Source organism: Xyrauchen texanus, chromosome 6, assembly GCF_025860055.1.
Source record: "Xyrauchen texanus isolate HMW12.3.18 chromosome 6, RBS_HiC_50CHRs, whole genome shotgun sequence".
Classification (NCBI taxonomy): Eukaryota; Metazoa; Chordata; class Actinopteri; order Cypriniformes; family Catostomidae; genus Xyrauchen; species Xyrauchen texanus.
Window position 1 is genome coordinate 38,011,025 of NC_068281.1, and position 27,352 is coordinate 38,038,376.

Below are 27,352 nucleotides of genomic sequence, written 5' to 3' on the forward strand. Positions count from 1 at the left end.
TGCTGTTTTTGTATTGTGGTACACTGGAAGCTCCTGTCACCAAGACAAATTCCTCGTAAGTGTAAGCATACTTGGCAATAAAGCTGATTCTGATTCTATGTTATCTGGCAGATTGTCACTGGATAGGTGTCTAATAAAACAGGACCCCTGTGGAATCAGCAAAAATCAGGTGTTCTCTCTCTTGTCCAGCAGTCTAGTCACCTTGCCATGTCACCTCTGGCCGACGTCTGTTCACTGGACCACTGCACCACTGAAGACAGCCTCCAATCTGTGTCCCACAGGCACCTATCTTCACATCTGCCGTATTTCAAGATGAACAAAAAAAAACAAAAACAAACAAACAAACTGACCTATAGGCTCCCAAAAGTCAGATACCCCACTCCTGGTAACAAAAATGTAGCTGGAAAAAATATATATATTTTGGGGTTTTATTCTCAAGCTATTTCTATCAGGAAGACTCACAGACTTGAGTGGAATTAAAGATGACATTTATTTGATGAATATAAAACAGAAAAGTAATGTCTCTCTTTGGCGTTTCTCTTTCGTCTGGCGGTCCAAAGTTGTAGTACTCGGATCCGTCATATCCTGCCAGAGATAGGAGGCAGGGGCGAGGAGCCTACCCCCGTGCAGGACGGGACTCAACTGGTGGATGTGGGGTGGTGGAGGTTGCCGCGTTAGCACACTGAAACAGCAATGTGATAGATTATATTATATTTATTTATATTATAGATTGTGAGCAGACTTATAAAGCTATGGCTCACATGTGATTGGCTGGGAATTACCCAGCTAATGGTGCAATGATGTACAGCTGCTAATCTTCCTGCTAGAACTAGCTTTAGCTTATTTGCTAAATGTAAAACAAAGTAATGTCTCTCTCTTTGGCATAGGCCCCATCCGGCGGTCCGAGGGAGTTGTGCCCGGAACCGTCATATCCTGCCGGAGATAGGAGGCGGGGCGAGGAGCCTACCCCCATGCGGGACAGGGCTCAGCTGGTGGTGGTGGGGTGGCGGAGGTTGCCTGTGTTTTGGCGCACTGAAACAGCAATGTGATAGATTGTGAGCGGACTTATAAAGCAATGGCTTACATGCGATTGGCTAGGAATTACCCCGCTAATGAAGTTATGATGTACAGCTGCTAGTCTTCCCGCTAGAACTACGCTGCACTACGTTGCACTTCCATTTTCATTGTATTTTAGGTATTTATGTACTTGCTTAAATCACTAAAAGTATTTTATGGATTTTTAACCTGGTTTAAGAACATGTATGACGGTTTAAAATAATTAAATTCTCATTACATATGTCTCCACATATAACACGTATTACACTTGTCCACTAAACTGGAAAACACTCTGGCCTATAAATCATTAAATAAGATATGAATAATACAAAACGTACACACCCAGTCCTAGCATGTGCACCAAAATGTGGTCAAACTTCACACATGCAATCCATATGCATCCTTCAAAAATAACTTGTAACAAACACTCAATTTTAACATATGACTTTGTCCAGTCCCCTGTGCCTGACACATATTTACACATAATTCATGCACATATTTCATGTAAATATGTGCCTGACACATATTTACACATAATTCATGCACATATTTCATGTAATTTAACAACATTTTGTGTATAATTTATTTTTACACAAAGAGTAACAAAACCAGGAGCTCTCTTGCACAAGCATGCTCTCATGTCTCCAACACAAGTGCCAGAAAGCAGGTGACAGAAAACGAGTTGAACTGTATTGCCATTTAAAAGAGTTTCATGTGAACAAGGGTAGAAACACTGACACATGCAAATGCAATCCAATAGTTGAAATTCCATCTCATCGGGCTCAAGGAGGACATTGTTTTCCCAGCAAATACTTCAGTTCAAACCTCTTAGCTTGTTTTCTTTCAAAACATTAAACAGAGCTATATTGTTAGAATACATATCAATAACATGTAATGCATTTAGAACGCTTATTAAAGACACCATATACCTTTTTTTAAATCATTCAAAAAACATACTGAGTACTGGTTTGTCCACCAGGAGGCGTTCCACCAGATTCCATGGCCTTGATTTTGAACTGTCATTCTGGATTCCTAGAAAGCCCTTCACTGCTCATTCAACTGAAAATGTTGGCATATAGCTTGGCACATAAGGTGGGGTTTCAAATATCTGAAAACACCCCACTCAACCCGCTGTTACTTGCCTCACCTATTTGGATGGACTGAATGTACTGCCAGCAAGGGGGAATCTAGATTGACGTTTCATGTTTTCAAACAACTGTGGTCTCTTTTGCTATGCGCAAAACAAATACCTACAAAATCAGCATGTTATTGATCACCGAATCAGGCTCCCTTGCTGCTTTATAATTAGTTCAGTCAGTTCAAGTCAATATTAGCCCTTTATTTTCTATTTAGTATTCAAATGATTATTTAAATGAAACATTCATGGTTACATAATAACGGCAAGAAGTTGCAATAACATGATCTGTTTGAGTTTGTACATCATCTGTACTAATACGTATCTGGTAGAGGAAGTACTAATGTATTGCGTAACAGGGCTATGACCAAACGCCTGCACGGTCATAGCCCTGTTATGCCATACAAGCTGTTTATGCAAAGTATGGAAGTGTCAGAGTTATAGATAGCCAGAGCAACAAGTGTTGAATGTGCCATAATTGGCATAAATTTGTAATCATTTTCAAATCTTATTTTTAATACTTTTATAATACTTCTGTAATTTACATTAGAAATGCATAATTAAATAATTAAATGCTTAAAAAATATTTCAAATCTGATCTGTAAGCAGTACATAATGCTTGTCAATGTCAATTATTTCTTAATGAAAGTTATTAGTTGTGTGGCTCCCATTACTATTGCTCATACTTAAGAGTTAAAATGGAAATACCCCCTGGAGCCATGGGCCATAAGCAACCATCCAGAATACTCTCATGTATTATGTATGTGTATTAGTTATGTATGTATATCACAACGTGCTGCTCTTTATGGGGTTTAGGGTCTGTCATGCAGAGGTCAGGGTCTGTGTGATAGTTCAATGCACAGACAAACTGATATGTGGTAAACATGTTTATAAACAATTAGACAACCAGAACTTCACAGGTGATTCTATAACAACATTCACACTACTTGATCATTAACAGCACCATCAATACACTATTGCATTATGATCAGTGGCAACAAAACAACAAAACCCATCAAATATCAACACTCCCAATGTTATGGCCTTTTAACACTAGATTATTTCAAATGCCCCTTTTACAGACTGAACAGTTAATGATGTAAATGTTTATTCTTCATATGTTCATTACCATAGAACAGAGACAGGGACATTTTTGTTTATTCTCACTGTATACAAAATAAAACTTTATTAGCAGAGTATTGAAATGCACTTAGTAGATGCCTCTTTTTATCATACACCATCATTTGTAACCTAAACAAGTGCCTCAATCAACTGGTTTTATTCTAGTAAAAAATATAATTTAATATGACTGAATAAACCTGACTGCATAGGGCACAGAAACGAAAGTCATTTAAATGTCACATCAAGTACTACACATTAGGACTTTTTGCAGGGTACCAAAAAAATCCATACTCTGTCCTATACATATGTTAAAAAAAATATACAAAAAAAATTAAAAAGAGACAAAAAAACAGGGACCTGGGTAACTCCACAAATATTGACGCTGAGTACCACCCCTGGAGTCGCAAGTTAAAATCCAGGGCATGCTGAGTGACTCCAGCCAGGTCTCCTAAGCAACCAAATTAGCCTGGTTGCTAGTGAGGGTAGAGTCACATGGGGTAATCTCCTTGTGGCCGCGATTAGTGGTTCCCGCTTTCAATGGGGCATGTGGAGAGTTGTGCATGGATCACGGAGAGTAGCATGAGCCTCTACATACTGTGAGTCTCAGCGGTGTCGTGCACAACGAGCCACATGATAAGATATGTGGATTGACTCTCTCAGAAGCAGAGGCAACTGACACTTGTCCTCCGCCACCCGGATTGAGGCGAGTAACCATGTCACAACGAGGACCTTCTAAGTAGTGGGATTTGGGCATTCTAAATTGGGAGAAAAAGTGGATAAAATAAAAAAAATAAACATCTGAATAAAACAACAATACATATTGTCTAACCTGGTATTCATTAAAAATTAATACTCAGATAAACATTTAGATTATTATGAGTGGTGGTGGTGTAGTGGTCTAATGCACACAACTGTTAATCAGAAGGTTGTTGGTTTGATCCCCTCAGCCACCACCATTTTGTCTTTGATCAAGGCACTTAACTCCAGGTTGCTCCGGGAGGATTGTCCCTGTAATAAGTGTACTGTAAGTCGCTTTGGATAAAAGCGTCTGCCAAATGCATAAATGTAAATGTAAATGTTATAAAAAAAATTATATTAGTATAATTAAAAACAACATTGGCTTCCATAATTTTCTCTGAACATTTTTTCTAAGCAACTTTATGATAAAAGCTCATTCCACCATTGTTTGTTACAGGCTTTTTTTATGTTTTCCTATTTTTTTTATATAAATACTGTATCTTGGCTGCAGTCGTAAACAAAAAATAGTTTTTTATACTGTCAAAATCACCATAAGCTAAGGTTAAATCACACAACAATGCAAGTCGAGGGACCATTAATACTTTTTGTCCTAAAAAAGTATTAATGGTTAACAGTAATACAAATAATTTCTCACAAAGTGATCAACTTTTCAAGTGCCAGCTGTAAAATGTATACTATAGCCCATCATTATTCTTTTATTTTTATCTGTACATTTACTGTACTTTATATATTTTTTTAATTAATATTACTTTTATTTACTTAAGAAGCACATATATATTTTTTTTATTTGTCTGCATCCTTCTTAACACCTGAGATTATCTTGAGGTAAGAGGCAAGTATAAGGGCTTTATTAGAAATACAAAACAAAAACTCACAATGGCGAAAACACATCTATCTAACGTGACTATAAACAAACCAAACAAAGGGGAAAACAGACCAAAGTTATATAAGCAGACATGAACCAACCGACACAGAACACACACAAAACAATCTGGCACAGGACAGAACTGGAGAGGAGCTCAAGTAGGAAAGGTGAAATAGGAAGCAGGTGCCACTGATGACAAGCTGCATGGAGTAATGAGCTGTTGTCCTGGCAACGGAGTCGGCTTTCTCCACGTGGCACCTGCAACACACAAGAGGGAAAGAGAGAGAGAGACCGACAGACCCACCTACAAACAAGGCCAACAGACAGAAAAAAGAAGACTGTACAGCCAGGACTGTGACCATGCATAGCTCTGCTTACAATTTAAAGCTAGTGAAATAGCAATTCAGAAATGAGTATACCCAGTTTAATGAGCATTTTAAAATCATTGCTAAGCTGCATTGGATGTGCTTCCTTTAAATGTCTAAGCCGGTGTTGGTGAAATGTCAGAGTAGTGTGAGGTAAGGGAATTTGATAGGGCAGAGTTGGACAGAGGAGGAAGGTGAAGTAATCAGATCAGGCTGTTGAAACAGGAGTATCAAAGAAGTGGAAGAGAAGATGAAATCAGTATATTCCCTTTTTTGGAAAGGTGACTCCTGCACTGATTTCACGTAATCACATGCTGTTCACTGATTTATTGATGTGCTTCTTGAAATGAAACATTTCCTTTGTGATGGCTTGTAATGACTGAACTGGTGGATGCCCAGAAGCTTTACTAAACATGCAGTGATATTTGTGATAGTGGTCCTGCTGTGTGACCTGCTATACTTTATCTAAATATATTTTAAATAACCTTTACTAGTTCTTGTGTAGTGATTGTACATGTAGTTCCCTAACTGTCACTCACTCAAAGTTGTGTCGATGTAGTGACTCTAGGGGTCGAACTTGGGAGCTCCAAACACCTATGATATTTGAGAAAAAGCCAATGAGAATTGCTGCGTAGAATTTGCATGCCACTCCCCCGGACATACAGGTATAAAAGGAGACGGCTTGCAACTACTCATTCAGATTTCTTCTTCGGGCCAAGCAGTGTAGGGTGTATCCACAAGCGTTCCATTCACCTCTGTTAAAGTGTAAAATGGCTGTTGGATATATGGTGCATTACAGTGGGTTCTCCCTTTCTTTCACAGATAAGTGCAGAGAAGGCCCCTGGGCACTTCAGCAGCCACACTTCAGAGAATAAAGAGTATATTTTCTCTAAAAGAGTAGCACTGATGGAAAGTGTCTTTTTCAAGATGCCTTTCCGTTTATGCATAGTTCCTGGATGCGTTCTTTATCTCTCTGCCTCTGATGGCCACATTTGCTGTCTCACGTGTTTGGGTCACTGGCACACTGAGACAGCGTTTGTGTACGGTTCATGTTCTCACTTCGAGAACATGACAATGGCAATGTTGCGGATGCGGCTTTCTTTCTTTTGAGAGAAAGCCACTCCAGCCGCTCCCCGCCCCAGTCCTTGTGCCTACATGCACAAGGCCGCGACAGTTATGGGCGACTGGGGTTGGGGACTCCAATGAGAGCATTTCCGCTGGGTGAATCCCCACGGACATCCCATTCCCCAGCACGCTTGTTTCCACCTGCTTGATGCCAGTGGTGCAAAAATTTCACATTTCAGCTTCAAGGAATTTAAAACACTAATGGTCAGACTATGACGCCATACAATTTGAAAGGATTTTATTATCAAACAATGACAAATAGCATGATATGAAATGCAATATCAAGCTGAAATTGTAATGATGTCATTATAATGAGGAACTGTTTCACCAAGGGTTCTGCTTTACCATAAACTACATCCTTCTTTCCACCTTATCATGAAAACCATGCAACTAAACACATTTAGTAAATTTATAATTGTAACATTATAATTAATGTAACATGGGCTAAAGGCCCTGTTAATTAGATTTTCTCACAAATACACTAAATAGCAACAAGCAACAAGCAATTGCCAGCTAGTATTATCCTAAACACCTGTTGTATCGATGTAGTGACACTAGGGGTCTCACTTGAGAGCCTCGGTTACCTCTATATTTGAGAAAAGGTCAATGAGAATTGGCGGACAGAATTTGCATGCCCCTCCCCCGGACATATGTTTATAAAAGGGAGGAAGCGTGCATCTGTTCAGACAGATTTTTTCTTTGGAGCCGAGTGGTTGTTTCAGCGAGCTGAATAAATCCACTGCTGTTCCACTCACCTCTACAAGAGCGTATGCTGTTGGAGATATGGAGCAAATCAGCGGCTTTTCTCTTCTCTGCACCCCAGTGCAGACTACGCCCCTAGGTGCTTCGACAGCAACCTAAAAGAGTATATTCAGTCAGTGGCGGTTCTAGCTCGTATGGCACCCTGGGATTTCACACATCCCCCTTCCCATCTCGTACTTCTGAGTGGGAGAATTTCCCACTTCCCAGGTAATAGCCTGCCTAGCTCACAAAAAAAAAAAACTAGAATCACGGCGCCCACTCCGACAAGGTTAATTGACCCACAGTCCCACATGGTGACATGATATCATTGACGTGACGTGCAAATGAGCGATAGAAAATTGATTGCACAAATGTCACCATTCCGAATTTGTTTTGTGCGGGTGCCCCATGCTGCCCACCGGCATTGCCGGAAAGATGATGCCCTGGGTGCTTGCCCATGTCGACTATACCTAAATCCGCCCTCGCAGATTTCTGCCATTGATCAAGCACGTGTTGATTCGGTCAGACAACACAGCGACAGTAGTGTTTATAAATCGCCAGGGCAGCGTTCGCTCTCGTCACATGTCGCAACTCACCCTCCTTTGGAGTAAGCAGCAGCTGAGGTCGCTGCATGGCACTCATATCCCGGGTAACCTAAACATCACAGCGGATGCGCTGTCACGACAGGTAACGCTCAGCGGAGAGTGGAGACTCCACCCTCAGGTGGTCCAGCAGATTTGGGCTTGGTTCGGCAGAGCACAGGTAGATCTGTTTACATCCCGAGATTAAACCTACTGCCCGCTCTGGTACTCTCTGATGGAAGCCCCCCTCGGCACAGACGCGCTGGCACACAGGTGGCCCCGGGGGCAGCGCAAGTACGCATTTACCCCAGTGAGCCTACTTGCACAGGTCCTATGCCAGGTCAGGGAGGACGAGGAGCAAGTCATTCTCGTGGCCCACTCGAACTTGGTTCTCAGATCTCATGCTACTCACGACAGCACCTCCCTGGCAAATTTCCCTGAGGAAGGACCTTCTTTCTTAGTGACGGGGCACCCTCTGGCATTCGCGCCCAGACTACTGGAACCTCCACGTCTTTCCCTTGGACGGGATGCGGAAGATCGAAATGGTCTACCATCGGCCGTCGTACACACGATCACTCAAGCCAGAGCTTCCTCTACCAGGCTTTACGCACCAAGTGCCGCTTATTTGCAAATTGGTGTTCTACCTGATCTGAAGACCCACAGAGGTGCGCAGTCAGGTCAGTGCTCCATTTCCTGCAGGAGAGGCTGGAGGGGCGGTTGTCCCCCTCCACCTTGAAGGGCTATGTAGCCTCCGTAGCGGCTCACCACGATGCAATGGACAGTAAGTCATTTGGGAAGCACGACCTGATCATCAGGTTCCTTAGATGCACCCAGAGGCTGAACCCTCCAAGGCCCTGCATGTTCCCCTCATGGGATCTCTCCATTGTCCTCTCGGAGCCTTCAGGGTTTCTACGACCCCTTTTCAGGGATCAGGTAGTGAAACCGCAAGTGCTTCCCCCGGGAGGAGGCAGACCCAGCCTTAGCGTTGCTGTGTCCGGTGCGTGCTTTACGCACCTACTTGGATCACATGCAGAGCTTTACTCACTCTGAGTAGCTCTTTGTCTGCTTTGGTGGACAGCAGAAAGGGAATGCTGTCTCCAACAGAGGCTTGCCCATGGGATCGTGGACGCCATTGTGTTCACCCCTTTCAGGTTCGAGCACACTCTACAAAGAGTGTGGCGTCCTCGTGAGCACTGGCCATGGCACCTCTCCAGCAGACATCTGCAGAGCGGCGGGCTGGGCAACACCAAATACCTTCACGAGGTCTTACAATCTCCGGGTTGAGCCGGTCTTGTTCCATGTTTTGACAAGTCCGAACATGTAGAATTTGGTAATACGGTACAGCTGGCTGGGTGTATCGCTTGCACATAGCGCCTTTCCCCTCTCCTGAGGCTAAGACGTGCGCTCTACTCCCCCAGTTAAGTCCACAAGTCACGGACCCTGGGTGTCATTCCTCCCTAGACCTCTGGCAACGAATTCATCAGAGGAAGTTCGCAGCCAGATCAGGTGCTCCACAGGTTCTGATTACTCCCTTGAGCAGAGCTCCCTCTGCCCCCTGTTGTTTGTAGAGCTCCTCCCCATCAAGGTAGGACCTACCACCGCGCCACTCCCATATATGGCTGGTAAGCCCATGTGACGTATTTGCCACATGTGAACCTCCCCTCCTGGGCAAGATATGGTCTCTGCAGGGTCTTTTCCCCCTGAAATAATAGTATTACTTCCCCAATAAAGTAAAACTTCCCAAATGCGTGTTATAGCATTAGATGGCCCCAGCCATCTAAGAGAAAACATAGTGAGAGAAAACAATGCCACGGCCTGCTCCCAGGCTAGTTACGTCGCTTCCCTCCCTCAAAGATGTGGGCGTTGGGGAAGTTACATGCAGTCTGATGCACATGCTATTTTCACACGCAGCAGCTTGTTTGCTCGTCCCTCGACACCTTTAAAAAAATATATATTTATTTTCACACAAATTATGTTGCTCAAAAAATATTAAATCTTGAGACACTTAAAAAGCACATTTTCCTTAAGCTGTGCCTTTATCCCTGTTATACACTACTCAGTGTAACATCAACAGACTTTGGTATCCATATGTTCATATAACTTGCCACAGCAAATTGAGAATTGTGTTACTAGTGGAAGGTTATTAGTTAGACTGCTTAATCGATCCTGAACTAAGAAATGGAATACATATATAACACAAATATTTTGAAAGCAGGCACAGGTGCAAAGTGCAGTGTATATCTGGCAGGTGTGTGCATAACACTGGAGTCAGGACCGTTTGGTTTGTGTGCAGGATTGATCTGATGCTATTGCTAAAGAAAACGACATACAGAATATAGGTCAACGGAATCAATGTTTTAGGCGATCTGAAAAAACAGCCTGATCTCATTAATATACATAGCTATTTGTACGTTATTTGTAACATTTAAACATACATGTTTGTATGTTTGGATAGACACTAAAACGTTCAATATGGACAATTGAAAGCATCTAAAATGTAAACATTTGTACGTATTTACAGCTTTAGAAATGTAAAATACTGACAAATCCATTAGAACTATATTTGAATATATGAATCAATTATAAATATATTTGTAAATATTTACAGTATCATAGTTATTTTAGATTCCTTAACCCTACTCCAACCTCACAAACATAACCACATTTCAAAAATATAAAAATAGGTATAAGTAGATTAATGTATAGTAGCAATAATTTTTATTACAATATATTAATTTGTATATATTTTACAGCCACTAATCCCACACCTACTCCGTGTGGCATTCACGCACAACTCACCACACACCCCACCGAGAACTAACCACATTATAGCGACCACGAGGAGGTTACCCCATGTGACTCTACCCTCCCTAGCAACTGGGCTAATTTGGTTGCTCAGCACGCCCTGGAATCAAACTCACGACTCCAGATGTGGTAGTCAGCGTCTTTACAACCAGAACCATTTATTAAGCATATAAAACATGTAACAGGCAGACAAATTTAATAACAATAATTCTTTCAGGAAATGGCAAAATTCAGTACGAAAGAAGTCTAAAGGGTGATTCGCTGTATCCGATGTGGTCCCTGACGGCATACAATAGCATTGTGTGAAGTGGAGAGTAGAATTTAAATTATTAATTTATTAATATATTGCTGTAAATCTTCTCCTTTCCAGTTTCACAAAATGTTCTTAAAAAGAACATTCTTCTTAAATATCATTTTCTTCTTAATTTCTAACTTTAAAAAAAAAGTGAAGAATATTTTGGCATTCCTGAAAAAACTTCTTAAGAAAGGAGAGGGACTGACTCGTCATGCTGGTTGACATGATTTCTAACAGCTGTTTCTTGTTACAGTGATAGCAGGGAGAGACCTCAAAAGCAGCCAATACACACCAGAGTGCTGAGAGTATTGAACTGACTGAAATAAGAAAAGCACTGAGAAGGCTGCACTCAAATATACTGAAGGCAGAAAATAAAAGCCTACCTGAAGAGTGCCACTGCTCCCCCATCTCCTCCTTCCATACCCAAACCTTTAATATGTTACACATTAGCGCTCTCTTTCCCCAATCTTTAAAGTTCATAGAAACATAATAATTATAACATTAGAAAGCTGAGACTTTCTTTTTCACCCCACATCCACATCCCAATCGGAGTGGGGCACAGCAGTCAGCCTCTGCCACCCTTTCCCATTTACCCGCCTCTTAATTTCGACGCGATATTATCAGGGTTGGGAGGGTTTCTATTTAAATGTATTCAACTACAGATTACTGAAACATGCTGTAAAATGTCATTTGTAACGTATTCCATTAGATTACTCAAGGTCAGTAATGTAATGTAATCTAAATACTTTGGATTACTTCTTCAGCACTGGTAGATTTTTTCACTTGTTTTGACTATAAAATCTCTGCCAGTACAGTAAGTCAAAATACACATGTTAAAAATACATTCTCTGAAAAACATAAATATCTTCTGCAGTGTTGTTTCTAAAACAAGATAAATGTAATTGATATTTGTGGCAGGGCGGAGGGTGGGGCCGGTCGTGATCCTACACACCCGGTCCCGTATTAGGCTAATTATGCCTCCGTGAGGGATAAAGGTCGACTGCAGGGGATTGTGCAGGAGAGAGAGATTATGATCCAACGTGTATTTTCTTGATAAAAAATATGATTGTGTCTAGTAACATGTGCATGTAAAATGGCTAGAAATAGCATTTTAGCTTAGCATAAAGCTGACAATTTACACAAGGTTTATTTCAATTTCTTCTGCTCCAAACTTACTTCAAACTTACTTCTCTGTCTGCTCGTATGAATGTAACACATCACAAGAAAGTGTTTCACTACTGTTTAAATGCACTTTGAATCGCATCATTTATATGTATAAATGTTTTCCATCTGAAAGGACTAAATATTAAATTAAAAAAAAAATGACATTAAAATGCAAAGTAATCTTTTCAGTAATCAAAATACTTTTTGAATGTAACTGTATTCTTATTACCAATTATTTAAATTGTAACTGTAGTGGAATACAGTTACTTATATTTCGTATTTTAAATACGTAATCCCATTACATGTATTCCGTTTCTACCCAACACTGGATATCATTATCAAGCTTCCCAAGGAGAACTTTTTCCTTGCAGTAATTTGCTCAACAAGAACCTCTTGTCTACTAAAGTTTTTGTTTTTTTTCTTTTCCTGCATGTTAAATCAAATGGTTAGCAGAAAGTAAATTCTCCTAAATTATTGTGAGGTGCTTGCTATTTAAAAGTTAAAAGATACATTTATTGTTATGATTTACTAGTGTTGAATTTGTTGTAAGCTATTAGACAAGGTAAGCCCATGAGCAGGCTGATCAGACAATGTCAAAGCCTGTCTTTTTATTCTTAAGAACAAATTTGAGAACTTCAAGGATTTTTCAAGAATTGCACAAATGTTTTTACGAACTTCTTATAATTTATCCTAGAAACGTTCTTAATATTTTACTTAAGAACATTTTTGTGAATCCGGCTCCTGATGCACTCCATAGCGACATTGTAATTTTTCATTTAAACATAAATACATTACAGAACACGGCATGTCGTAAATGGTCATGAGACATTTGAGAGCCAAAGAGCATTTGACATCACTGCCGTAAAACAGCTGGTCGCAATGGTTGAGGTGGGAATTTTGAAATTTTGAAAACAAAACCAACATAGGTCGACAGTTACGGTGGGCACGACGGCGCTGCTGCAGATGGAGATGGAGATTGTTGAACAAAAGGCTTGAATTTGGGTCTGTTCTTCACAGAAAGCAGTCTGAAGATTTCGACTGTAGCTAACAAATGTATGGATTCATTTTATTATTGGTTTTTGGAGCTTTTTGTGGTTTATTTTGTTTTTTGGCATATTCTGAAAACTCCTTTTGTGTCCAATGGCAAACAAAAATACAATTTTATGAATTTATTCATTTTATCATTTTAAAGATTAGTCTTGGTTAAAGTGATATAATCCTTTAAAATATTGTTTGGTGCAGCAGAAATCACACAGAACTGAATGAAACAGTAATAATGTAATATTATGTAAACTGCGTTAAATAAATGTGATGGCATTTGACTTATCTCATTAATTATAAATGAAATGTAATTAACTGATTAATTATATGAATTATTCAATATTAATCAATTCAATCAATACACAAACATTTGTACATTTCTATTAGAGTTAATATGTAAAATTATGACATAGATGCTGTCAATATATCAATATTGTGCATTTCAGTGTCTATGCAAACATAAGAGAATGTACGTTTGCTAGAACCAAACATTACATTAGAATACATATGAACTCTCATGAGATCTATTTGGATAAAATGCTTGATCAAATTTATTACAAACACTTTAAAATGTTTATAGTCACCGTTTTGGGAATCTGTTTGGAATTGACAGTTCTAAAAGTGTCCATACATGCAGTATAGTGAAGTTTTGTTAATTTTCCACAGAAGATTGGAGTGGATTATTTATACACTGTTCACACAGCAGTGAAAAATTGTTTTGATGGTCTGGTTTAAAAAAAATGGTTTCCTGAATTTAGATCTAATTGAATTTGTTTATTCAAATATTGTTTTTTATTTTGAAATAGTTCTAAGAACTTAAGATAATTTGTTAGTATACAAAATTGTTTAGTCAATATAATTTAAGATGATTACAGTATATTGCATAAACTCTTTAGAGTAACTGAAGGAATTGAGTGAACTCAAGTATAAATAAACTTTTAATATGATAAATTATAATTGCACTAAACTGAAAAAATATTAATGTAAAAATGTGCTTCATGTTGAACACCTAAATTAAAAATTAAAAATAATAACATTACTGAATCTGTCACGACTGATCAAAAAAGGGACCCAGGAACAAATGTTAGTAGCAACAAAAACAAAACAGTAATAATCCAAAGCAAACACAGCAGGTGGCAGCAAAGCTGGGGGGGCTGAGGTGTGAAGTCCGTGACCAGCGAAAAATCCAAGAGTGAGCAGATGGAGCAGGTGAATCAGGGAAGTAATCCAATGATGGAGGTGAGCTGCTGGAAGGTGCGTAGACCGATTAAACTGGTAACTGGGTGAGCAGTGGAACGATAGGGAGGTAATGACTGAAAGAAGCACCAAAACAAAACTGACAGAAAACGAAAAAACCCAAACACTAGACAGTCACTCAGCATGGCTGATGCTTGAGGATACAAGACAATCTGGCACAGAATACACAAGGGAAGGGTGAATGAGAGACAGGTGCCAGAAATCAGGGAAACAAGCTCGACAAACTCGCCATTGAAAACCCCTGCGAAACTGGAGTGCACACAACACCTGTAAAAGAAGCACAAACGAGGAAAACATAAAACAAAACAGAACAGTCATACCGCCAGATCAGCCTGAGATCCCGAAATTACCTCCCCTCTCAGGCTTATCGACCTGTGATGACGGTGGAAATCGGCAATAATTGAGGGATCCAGAATGTCCTGGGCTGGGACTTAACATCCCTCCTCAGGACCCTTCTGGGAGGGGTTGGGGGATGCTGACAGTTTGGTGATTAGAGGTTTTGTTTTGAGCACAGACTGAACAAGCCACCACAAACCAGAAAGCATCTCTCATCATGGTTGGCCACCAGAATCTCTGACGTATCAATGCCAACATACGTCTGACACCGAGATGACAGTCAATGTTGGATGAGTGGCCCTACTGGAGGACAGTTGAACTGACCGATTCCACCACCAGACGAGTGTCATCGGGTGTGAACGGGTGTCATCCTAAGAGCTCTCATGACCCGAGCCTTGAAACCCCACAAGACTGCCAGCACTACCCGCTCAGGTGGAACGACGGGCTCGGGGCTGAACGGTCGCTCAGGTCCGGGAAAGATCCTAGAGAGCGCATCAGGTTTGACATTTTTGGAGCCAGGACAGCACAAAATCTCCCAGACCAGTTTTTGCTAGAGTACTCACCTTACCAGGATCCACACAAATTCCCTTCAAAGAGACTACAGACACCAGGAAAGGAACTGACTGTACGTGAAACTGACACCTCTCCAACTTCACAGAGAGCAAGTTCTCGAGAAGTCTTTGGAGGACCTGGCGGACATGCTGGATATGCTCCTAGAAAGACTGGGAGAAGATCAGTATGTCATCCAGGTCCAGAAAAACGAAAACTGTCGGCCCTGTGGCAGAGAAGTACCTAGTTCACAGCACAGTCATATGGGTGAAGTGGTGAAAAAGACACAGGCTGGTACCTGCTGGTACCTGCTGAACCCCCCCCAGGTCAGGGTAAACTGCCGGGTTCCCAGTCAAATCTGGCAGCTTGACCTGTAACACAAGAGAAGAGACAGGAGAATGTGTTGCTCTCAGACAATTCTCAAGGCAAAAAGGTCTCCAAGAGGAAATGGAGCCCCCTGCCCAACAAACCTGAGGACTGTGCTTTACTAACCAAGTTGATGGGTGCGAAGGGCAACCTGATTAATAAACCACAATCAACTCTATATGACTCAATTGAGAAGTAACTTGAGTATTGGTCTCCAAAGTATGTCCCCTAAGATCGCTGGCAGTCTGCAGAGAGGCTTGGTTGCGGATGGGCAGGCTCCACTGGATGGCCAAGGTGGAATCGATAAAGTTCTTGTCAATCCCCATGTTAATGAAGTGAAGCAAGGACAATGTTTATCTTTCTTATGAAGCACGGCCGGGAGGGGAGTACGATGAACAGGGGGTGACTCAACAGACATTGTGCTCTCCAGTAAGCCCGTCTACAGGTGAACGGTGACAGTTCTTGGAAAAATGTGATTGGTGAGCCCATTCAGGAAGCGGTCCCATTGAGCCCCCTCATTCCAGTCCCCGCGGCTGCAAGTGTGTGAAACTCAATGGTGTAATCCTTGACGGAATGCTCCCCTTGACGAATTTCACAAAACTGGCACAACAGGGAGCCTGAGCCTCCCAAACCGCTGTTCCCCACTCACGAGTTCGTTCAGTCAGCTGGGTAATGACGTAAGCAATCTTAGCTGGGTCGGTGGGAAACGTTGACAGCTGCAATGTGAATATCAGGGAGCATTGGGACAAGAAATGTCAGCACACCTTGGGATCGCCAACATAAGGAGCTGGAGGATTGAGATGAGGTTCCAAATTCCGCTGGGTAGAAGGACTGACAGGGGGAGGGGCGGGGGTGCCACTGGACCAGATTCGGCTGCGCTCCATAACTGCCACATTTGCTCTGTAAGAGCTCTGAGAGTTGCGCTGCCATAACTTTGAGCATTTGTTTAACTGAAGATAACTGCTGCTTGTGGCGGCCGAAGAGAACAGCCTGCTGCAAAACAGCAGCCATGAGATCCGGAACTTCTGAGGGGTCCAAGTTGGCCAGATCATAATGTCACAACCAATCAAAAAAGGTACCCCGGAACAAAAGTTCAGTAGCAATGTTTAATGAAATAACTGAGGCAGCAACAAAAAGAGTAATAAACCAAAACAAACAAAGCAGGCAGAAGTGAAGCTGGGGGTGGGGGCTGAGGGGTTAAGTCTGTGATCAGCGAGGCAGCGAAATCCAAGAGTGAGCATATGGAGCAGGTGAACCAGGGAAGTAATTCAATAACAGAAGTGAGCAAGTGGAAAATGAGTAGACAGATGAAACTGGTAACTGGGTGATCACTGAAAGCAGCACCAAAAAAAATTGACAGAAAGTGAAAAAAAAAAAACACTAGACAGACAACGCTGTGAGTTGCATAGCATGGCTGACACTTGAGGATACATGAAGATCTGCCACAGAACAGCACAAGGGAGTAATAAAGGGAAAGGTAAATGAGAGACAGGTGCAGGTAATCAGGGTGGCAAACTCCGTGGGGAAAAACCCAGCAAAACTGTTTGTGCATGTAAAAGGTCTGCAAAGTTCAAAAGCACAAAGTCCATGCAAAAGGGAGTTTTTCGGTTTTAGTTTGTAGTCCAGCGATTTCTTCTGTAAAGTATCTATCACTATGTAATACATTTGCATAATGCCTGCCTATGGGCTACTTTGGCCTGCCCTCAAACAAAGGTAGTTATAGCCAAGGCCAGGATGAGTTGGGTTAGTGTTGTCTCCATGTCGAGAGGACGTTGTTGTAATGTTTTGTAGCGATGAGGATCTAAACGCAGCTTTAATTTAATCCAAAAAGAAGACGAGAATACATTGAAGATGATGAAGATAAAGGTTACAAAACTTAACAGTTGTCTATAGTGACATTCACACATGTAACAACGAACAAGAACTGACAATTTAGAACAAAACTAGAGGGTATTTATACAAACAGGTACTGATGAGGGAAATGAGAACAGGTGATGAAGATGGGTAACCGATGGCAATGATGAGGGCAGTGCAACATGGGAAACGGAGTTTATGTCAACCTGATAGCATAAGACAAAAACACATCAAAATAAGAGTCTTGAAAAAAATAACAGTGACACACCATGACAGCTGTTTTCTTCACTGCAAAAACAAAACGTTTTTTGTTTGGACTTCCAAAGGCAGACGAATTGAAGAATCAGTGGATAACATTTATTTTAATTATTTAGCAGTAAAACCACAACCAATAACGGATTTTCAAGACAGATACACCTGAAAGATGGAGCAATTCCCACTTTGTTGGGACAATCTGGAGCTTCAGGATCACAACCTGTAAGTATGTTTGATTATTTGTAGATTTACAGAGAGTTCAAATGTGGAGTTTTGTGTTGTAGCTGTGGTGTACACGCAGTGCACAGCTGTAGGCCTTTGCTAACCTTTAGCTAATGTTATTGTGTTGAAATGGTTTTGCTAATCAGCTGCGAGCCCACTTTTACCAACAATTGTGTAGAATTATGCAGATTGTTTGCCGTTCTTACTATCATGAATAGTGATGAAGTGTGGAGATGGATTTATTTTTACAAACGGTCATTTTACATCTGCAATCCACGTTTGTGCTCGGCTAACTTGCTATGTTACTTTATTGTTTTGGTAAGGGTTTACTATTCAGCTGTGGGCCGGCTTTTACCTAAAACTGTGTAACAAAATGGTTGATCTCAAGAGCGTTATTATAATGATATAATTACAAGCTGTAATGATACGGCTGCTATCCATGTTATTCCATGGCTAACTTGCTCACTAACAGGGAGTAAACCTCTGTTCTCTGTTCATATCTCGGGTGAAAAAAGTTTGGCTACTCCCATTCCAGCAAAAGATGACCAACTTAGATGCACTACGTGTCTTTTTCTTCAAGCTTTGTTAGGTTCACAATAATCAACAGTGTACTTGTAAAAAAGCTACAAAATTAAAACTTACCACTGTGAAACATCTTGCTCAAGTCGTGCTTGGAAGGTGGTTCAGGTCAATCAGCTTCTTCTCCAAACTTTCATTATCGGACTCAAACTAGTACAGCAAAAACTGACGCCACTTTTACCATAGTTACAGTAGTGTTTACAGCGGTAAGGAAGCCTGAAACTCGGTTATGGTAAGGGTGTTTCATTTCCGACAAATGCTCTACACGGTTGACCAAGCACAACAGACTGGGCCAGCTGACCAATCAGAGCAGACTGGGCTTTTCGGAAAGGAGTTAAATCAGAGCATTTGAGCCAGAGGATGAAAATAGGTTTAGCAGAAATGTACAGTATGAGACAAATAATGTGTTTTTTTTTAACATTAAAGCATGTAAACCTATTCTAGTAGACCCCCAAAATAAAATCATGAACCTGTAAATTAGCATAATATGGGCTTTTTAACTAATGTTAACAAATGGATCCTTCTGGAAAGTGATACCATTTATACATTTCTAAGGGAGTTTGCATCACTACCCCTATAGGCCTATGTTGGTCAAATATGACCCATTTGATATGCATTACAAAAATACTGATATTACACTGGTTATGGATTAATGGTTTCATTTTCAATCTATTATGTAATTACATGTATGTTAAAACTATGTTTATGGTGTATTTTTTTAAGTAGCGTGTTAGTATAACATGTTCACTTAAGTGCATGACATTATACTTGTTGCAGGGAGAGTCCCCATTGAGCAACCAGAGTTTAGATGCCAAGTTCACGGCAATTGCAGAATTGGTCATCGCTTCTGGATCACGTGTTTGAATGTGCAACTTTCCTTTTTTCAGCAATCCCCCTCGAACAAACAATATACCTGTTTGCTCTTTCACATTACAGAAAGTGGTTCTTTTACTAGTTTCTTACTAAATTATTAGAAAGAAACATGTGATCCTAGTCCTTTGTACTTCTATGCATGTGTTTGTGTGGGTAGGGTTGATGAAACGGGGATGGAAATGGTGCTATCTCAAAGCAAACGTTGAATATTTACACCTCTGTAGGTGATGATCTCCACTAAACCTGATGGACCAACTATTCTCTCCTTGCACATTGCGAACTCATAGCAAACATGGCTGAGTCATTTATGACCTGTGAATGAACACTTTTCTTAGAACAGCTTCTCCATTTTCTGAACTGTTTTTTGATGTGTGACAGCAATGAGTAAAAATGATACACTATTTTCAGTCACTTTGCCTTGAGTCAATATATTAAATGAATGACGTGTGTCAAAGTAGTATGTTGCCACTACTCTGATGAAAAAAAGTATTTTGATCAGAGATAGTGTGAATACAGGTAAAATGGAGCACTTAAATTAACCAATTACCATTATGGTTATATTATCACATTACTAAAAATCAGCTTTCGGTTCATTTTAAATTAGTATGGGTTAACAGTAATGTAGACACTTTGATCATATTTAATGAATGGCAATGACAAATGATCATAAGTGTCCCACTTTACCTGTTTTCACCCCTAAGTTAATTATAATTAGGTTTACTGTAGCAACTTAAAGAGAACTTTTACATAATATTCTCAAATATTTATGTTTAGTTTTTATTTTTCATAAACGTTGCAGAGAGGTTGATGGATAAAAATGACTGGCATTAGTGCAGTATAGAATTTCATTAAATGTAGAAAAAAAAAGATGACAGTAAATGGGATTTGGACGCATTATAAAGAACATCCTACTTCGTTTACTTTTGTTTTATGTACTCTTTTTTGTTTGCTAAGAATCTGTTCAGTCAATGCTCTGTGCAAATGACAAAAAACAAACTTCACTATTGTCATCGATCGCATTAATGGGGTAGTGACCTAAATGAAATAGCAAAAGCTCAAACTAGAAACAAGTATCAACATAACTGCCTGAGTGCAGATAAATATCTGACATCATGAGACACTTATGACCTTATCTTGTGCAGACAAAAATAGTTTGTTTGTACTTTGTTCTTGTGAATCTAACAAGGGTTTAAGTCACTCGTTATGTTCAGAAGACTTTAACATTTTGCGTTTATTGTCTGCACGTTGATTCGTAAAATATGACGGCCGAGTTAATTCGACCTTAAGTATTACCGTGTCCGTTTGTATTAGAAGGGTCGAGGAATCACTTCTGCGTATCTGTGCAGAAAAGACAGGGCGGGAGGAGTGACGTCGACTATGACCACGTTTCTGGAGCGATCCACTACACATTGAGATTTAGACGTTAAAGTGCTACAACGACATACATACCTTAGTTGGTAAAAATAATCAAATTAACGATACACGCTAACTCTAATGTATTCATAATTAATTATAAGTGATTTGTAATAAGCAGTTAGTTAGGAGTACAGCCGCGTGAAATCACAAAATTGTGGCTGTCCCCCGCTAGTGCACAAGTGGTACAGTCCACTGGTAAAATTCCGAGAATTGCGAACTGCGTGTTCTCAGAATAGTTCTTCCAAGAACTGTCTTCGCGGGACACTTCCAAGAAAAACAGATCAGGTGATTTTCTTCTATCTAGCAATAAGTCTAGACTTGAGATCCTCTATATTAACGAGTTTATTTGATGTGGATTTATTAATTACAATTTTTTTCGCCTTAAGACAAACTACTTTCTCGTGTTAGGAGTTGTCATGTATATAGCGCGAGTGGATTTTGTTTTGGCCTAATTGCGTGAATAACTAATTTTATTCGTTTAATGTGCCAGGATCTTTCTGATGTGCTCCAAATTCATAACAGGTTAAGCTGGGGAAAGAAGCAGTGCTCACTGGCCTCACTCAAGAGTTGCACAATAAAAACATGTTTATGCAACTTGAAGATATGGGGGGCGGTATTTTCAATAGAAAAGACAGATCAGTTAATCAGTAGATGAGTAATAATCCCATACATGTACATTGGGAATTGTATGTTAATGTTGGCTATCAAAATTATTGTATTTATTATTTTTGTAGTGTTTTTTCGGCCCAAACTGTCATTCGCATGTGGCTTGTATAAGTTGGATAAGTCAAATTAATGCACCCATTTAATTGTAATAGAAGATAAATTGTAAATGTGTTTAAATAAAACGTCTAAAAGACGTGCGAGCACATTTTTTGTTCGTTGTTTAATAGCTTAAGCATAGAAGCAGCACACTGATGTAATGAGATTATTATTGTACAAAGCTTACGCATGTCATCTCGACTGAAGTAGAGAAATATTCATAAATTAAATCGAAACGCTCTTTTTACATCAAAGTCTTCTCGTATGACTTCAATCTAATAAAATCTCTTATTAAAAGAAATGCAGTCGATGTATAAGGAGGTCTGATATGTTAAAGTGCACGTTTGCGGTTCAACAAGTGTCACGCATTAGGATGTGTCATAATAATACACTGCATATTGACGAAGCGGGTTAATGCGCGTATTTCAGAGGAAAGCTGATGTAAACCTTCAGGAAATGTCTTACAATTAAAGAAACGTAAAGTCAATGAGAACCGGTTACTTTCATGACCTAGTAAACTGTCTACCTAGACAGCAGTGTGGGGTGTGTTCCCAGTGGACAGAAATGCTTGAATTTTGAATTTAGTTCCACCTGAATTTAGTATTCAACGCGCCCGTCACCCAAAACTCAGTCTGAGGGGCCGTTCAGACCGAACGCGTTCTTTAAATTAAGAAAGATATAAGCAACAATAGCAGAAGGCAGGTGTCTCGAGACGCGTTTATTTTGACGCTCATTTCAAATATGATGCCGCGTCTAAAAACGCGACCCATCCGCACACGGTCAAAGACGTCCATCTGTAGCGCATGTTTACATTGAAAAACAGCACGGACCGACGCAAAAGCGGCCCCAAAGTAGACAGCTTCCTAGGTTTGAGAGACAGCCACTGTCCTGTCTACAAAATGGTAGTCCACCTTAGTCAAGTCCGAGTCTTTAAACAATCGAGTCCGAGTCTAAAACGGGCTGAGTCGAATGAATCAGTTCATGAATCTGAATTAAAATTATGACTGTAAACTCAACAACAATATTTTAAACTTCACAACTAAGAAAAAGAGTTTGTCAATATAAATGTAACAAAAACACCTCTGTTGCATTTCATATATATATTTTATGATTAATCCTGTTGAACAGACTTCATAGTGGTTTCAGAATGAAAGCTTTAGGTGTATGAAGACAAAACTGTCAGATTAAAAATGCTTCCAGTGAGGCCATGACTAGTCCAAGTCCTTTAAAATTGGACCCGTGACTCAGACCGAGTCCAAACTTGAGCACCCCAACTCTGCAAAATAGATGTAAAAAATTATAATAGTTGTATAGTTGAAATATTGTATGTAAATGTAACGGTAGCTGTGCAGTGTGTAAACCTCACTCTTTTTTTTTCTCAGGTGCTTTTTGTCTATTATTTATATGAAAATACATTACAAACAGTAGGTTTGAAAGATTGGGGAGCAGGATCAGGATCAGGACATGACTCAGGTCTGACTTGAACCTGGGTCCCAGTTCTAAATGTAGAAGTCAGTCATCATCCCGTTAGTTTTTAAATGTAACTTCGGGGACACCTAGTGTCTGTTTGTTAAAGCTCACAGAGGTGCTCAGTGATGACATATGTGGTCTTTTTCAATATAACATTTCATAACATTGTACCACGTTAAAAAAGGTTTCTTTGGTTTGATTTAGTGGAAAAAAATATATTTTTTACAAATATTTCACTATTTCTGCACAGGTGGACAACATGTCAAGTGCAGCAGACGGCTGCATCAAGTTCACTCGGCATGCCGGTGATGTGCTGTTCAACTTCAACCGCTTGCGCAGCAGAAACATCCTGACCGATGTCACCATTCTGGTCGGTGGACAGCAATTCCCCGCACATAAGACAGTTCTGATGGCATGCAGGTAGTGCAATTGTTGCTTCATGTAAATTATGCATATTGTACTTCATCCATAACATTTAAATAATCAATATATAATATGCACAGTATGTTTGGTGTGATACGTTATGTCTTTACCTTATCCCAGCGGCCTCTTTTACTCCATGTTTGCCGACACCCACAAAAGCAACCTGAGCTTCATAAGTTTAGATCCGAAGGTGGACCCCACTGGCTTCGGCATACTGTTGGAGTTTATGTACACGTCTTGTCTCACCCTTAAAGATGACTTCATTATGGCCACACTCAATACAGCCACATACCTACAGATGGACCATGTGATGGACACGTGCCAGAGGTTCATGGAATCCAGGTGAGTGCTTGGAACTGAACTCCAGGAAATCTCAGTCTTTAAACCGTATTTACATCTGGTATTAAAGTCAATTGGTAAACATTAAAATATTTACGGTTTCAAAAGTATAGCCACAAGACATAAATATACACGTTAACATACCTTTTCTGTGTATGTTATATCCAATTTTACAACTTTGTTGCCATGACGACGTAACACTGTAAACCCTAAAACTCTACAATGGCTGTAAAATGACACTTTACAACTTTCAGCTTAAATAAAGCACAAGTTTAAACAGAAGAATTAATGCAAGAACTTTTGTAAAATTATAAAAAAAAAAAAAAAAAGTTAACAATCCTTAATTTATACCATATTTTTCGGTGTCTTCTGTCCAAGGGGCTTGTGTGTGAAGCAGACAGATCATGGATTTTTAACTCCAGAAGCTCCATTCATCTTTAATGATGCCCTGAACACCCCGTCCATTAGAACTTATGGTCCACCCAGTCTGCACTATGCAGACAGCACTTCCACTGACAGCCCTACCCGCTTCTATAGACACCTTCCTATCCCCCTGGAGACCTTAAGCACCACGAACCCCCTCTGGCAGATCCCAAAGACGGGCGTAACAACCCACCCGCAGCACTCCCTGCCAGACAGTGGAGTGACTACTGGAAGACCCATGGAGACCAGAGAGGAGAGGAACCGGCCGTCTGTGCTCTTCTGGTCAGCTCAGGCTGAGGGAGACAGGAAAGGAGCTCCAGGTGTGAACTCGGAGGTAGAGAACATTGAGCCATCTGACAGCAGTGGTCCTCAAAGCCCTCTTAGATCAGACTGCCAGCCCAACTCACCCACAGAGTCCAGCAGCTGTAGTCGAGGGGCGGCATCTCCTCAGAGCTCAGTTAGTGACCCCAAAGTCCGCAACTGGAAGAAGTACAAATTTATTGTGCTGAACTCCACGGACCGAGTGAATGACCATAGCGCACCAACTCCATCCCAAACAGTTACAGAATCCACCAATAAGGCTATTGAAGATACAACAACAAGTCAACTCAATCTTGACAGCAGGTTGGTGCTTCAAAACACATATATGTCTAGGTATTGTCCAAGAGATGTCAGTCTAAGGAATACCATTATTATGCTGTATTGGTAAACATGCTGTCATGTGATGGTTTTAGCTCTACAGATAAACGCATTCAAAAAGAGGAGTGTGGCTCATCATCTCCTCACCTCAGCACTTTGACAGAAGAGAGCAGCATGGGACCCACAATATTAGGTGAATACATTTTTCCTAAAATTTAAAATGGCGAATCCATTAACCTGTTGATACGCACCCCCTTTTTGAGCACAAACCATGAAAATGACTTACCTGAACTTAAATGGTTGTATTTACTGGACCCTTTGGAGTATGGACACCGTTGTAGTATCTTTTGAAAGAAGACACTTTGGGCTTTCAGAATTCATATTTGTTGTTATTTTTTAAAGTTAGAGAAGCTGAAGTTTATAGTAATGGATATATTTTGTGCTAGCATGTTTTTATAATCTAAAAAATAATAATAAAAGTGCCAAGACAACCAGGGGTGGTAGTCAGCGTCTGTACTCGCTGAGCTACCCAGGCCCCCTGACAATCAGTCTTAAAGGTCTATTTTGAAAAACAATCGGAAATTGTGTGCAGTGTGAACAAAGCCTTAACAGTTGTTTTCAATGTCTTGTCAGAGAGGGGTCGACTATACTGTAAAGAGTGTGACTCGAAGAGCAAATCGGACACAGAGAAGCCTCCTTGGGTACAGGACGGAAAGGCATACAAATGCAACTGCTGCCAAGCCATGTTCCGCTATAAAGGAAATTTAGCAAGCCACAAATCTGTCAACACAGGTAAAGGATTGCATTTCCTCAAGCCAAGCATAAAATGTTTCTGACGATTCTGCTGTGTCAGTCTTCTGCATTTGAATGATGCGACAAATAGCAATGCTTTAACATTTTCATAACCTTTTATTATTTCAGGGGAGAAGCCATACCGCTGCAATGTGTGTGGAGCTCAGTTCAACAGGCCTGCAAATCTGAAGACCCACTCACGTATCCACTCAGGAGACAAACCATACAAATGTGAAACCTGCGGCTCTCGCTTCGTCCAGGTACAAAACACCAGGCTATGTTTCTGCACAATGACACTGCAAGGTGATTCAGAGTCTAACTACAGTTGAATCTTATTAAACGTTACTCTTGTTCTCTTTGCCAGGTGGCTCATTTGAGGGCTCACGTACTGATCCACACTGGAGAGAAGCCATATCCATGTGACGTCTGCGGCACTCACTTCCGCCACCTGCAGACACTCAAGAGTCACCTACGAATACACACAGGAGAGAAACCTTATCATGTGAGTAACATTTTGAACTGCATCTCTCTATATTTTAATAGTATTCCTGAATATTTACAAGTCAAAAATGTTGTTTTGATTTTAAATTACAATGCTTTGATCTTATGATGCTCAAAGTAGTAATATCTGAAGTATCTAATCTGAGGTCTTGCTGTTTTCTCATTTCAGTGTGAGAATTGTGACCTACACTTCCGTCACAAAAGTCAGCTGCGACTGCATCTACGGCAAAAACATGGCGCTGTCACAAACACCAAGATTCAGTACTGCAAAACCAGACCAGACCTCTAAGACCTGAAAAAAATACAGACTAAACATAAACTTTCAAAGCAAAGCTATCCTGCAAGAACCTTGGCAGACCTGCGCTACATTAGTGGATCTGATGTACGAAAAGCCATCAAATAATACAGATGCCTGCATATATCGCTGTAATGCCCTTACCTGTATGTTTTCTCAAATTATCCAGTTGCAAATTGCATCTCTAATATGCAGGACTAATTGACCAACATGTTTACGTTTTTGTGTACATTCAATCAGATCTGCAAAAGCACTTGTCCACCCTGCATGATTTCAAATGGATATCATGATCGCCAATAACATTTAAACAACAAAGTAAACATTGAGTTGCAAGCATTGTAAATCAAGTTTTTGTCAATACATCATTGCAAGTCATTGTGTAAGGCTGGATTGCTCTATATTTGAACATACATTTATTTCAATTATTTATAAATTATTCATTTGTATACCGTTAATGTTATTTCACTCCCTTTCAGCCAAACTGTATATAAACCGTAGATAAAATATACAAGGAGGTTATTGGTATAAAGGATAATTGTTTATCGATTTGCAGTGTAAATGATTAATCCCACCTCTGCTTTGGGAACTCTTAAATGTGGTACTTTTATGACAACATTATATGACAATATTGTATTTAGGCACGTGTTTGATATTGTACAGCTGTTTTTGGTACAAGAGGGCCAAAAGTCCTTTTAAATTAAACATTTGGTAACAAAGAAATGAAGTGCCGAGTTCTTTTTTGAATTATCCATTAACATACATATTTTGTCTTGCACACTATATGGCTGAAGTATGTGGATGCTGAACACCACACACATAAGTTCTTGAGCATTTAATTTCAAAATAATTTGCATGAATAATGAGTTGGTCTTTTCTATAAGCTTCTACTCTTCTAGGATGGCATAAAAAAGCTGGTTTTGCCAGCTGAGGAAGTTCAACCTGCCACA

At 40.2% G+C, this 27,352-nt stretch overlaps 2 protein-coding genes across 3 annotated transcripts in view; one reads left to right on the forward strand and one right to left on the reverse strand.

Annotated features, from left to right (window-relative positions):
• The window catches only part of LOC127645441 (relaxin-like), a 28,425-nt gene extending 9,696 nt beyond the window's left edge, over positions 1-18,729 (reverse strand). The window contains exons 1-2 of one of the 2 annotated variants that reach the window (XR_007970779.1): positions 18,536-18,729; positions 3,012-4,068 (exon numbers count right to left, since the gene is read on the reverse strand). Coding sequence is in view for 1 of the 2 variants with exons in the window: in XM_052129063.1 (XP_051985023.1) it covers positions 18,536-18,548 (13 nt within the window). In the remaining variant the exon portion in view is untranslated. Of the gene's footprint in view, positions 1-3,011; positions 4,069-18,535 lie in introns of those variants that run through there. The other variant, XM_052129063.1, reaches the window with a different exon arrangement.
• Positions 18,730-20,933: 2,204 nt separating this feature from the next.
• On the forward strand, positions 20,934-27,119 carry LOC127645440 (B-cell lymphoma 6 protein homolog). The gene is made up of 9 exons (XM_052129061.1): positions 20,934-21,046; positions 23,244-23,413; positions 23,537-23,758; positions 24,134-24,802; positions 24,913-25,010; positions 25,451-25,609; positions 25,739-25,869; positions 25,974-26,111; positions 26,280-27,119. Exons 2-9 carry the CDS (start codon positions 23,253-23,255, stop codon positions 26,397-26,399), a joined length of 1,698 nt encoding a protein of 565 aa, XP_051985021.1. The 5' UTR covers positions 20,934-21,046; positions 23,244-23,252; the 3' UTR covers positions 26,400-27,119.
• The last annotated feature ends 233 nt before the right edge of the window (positions 27,120-27,352 follow it).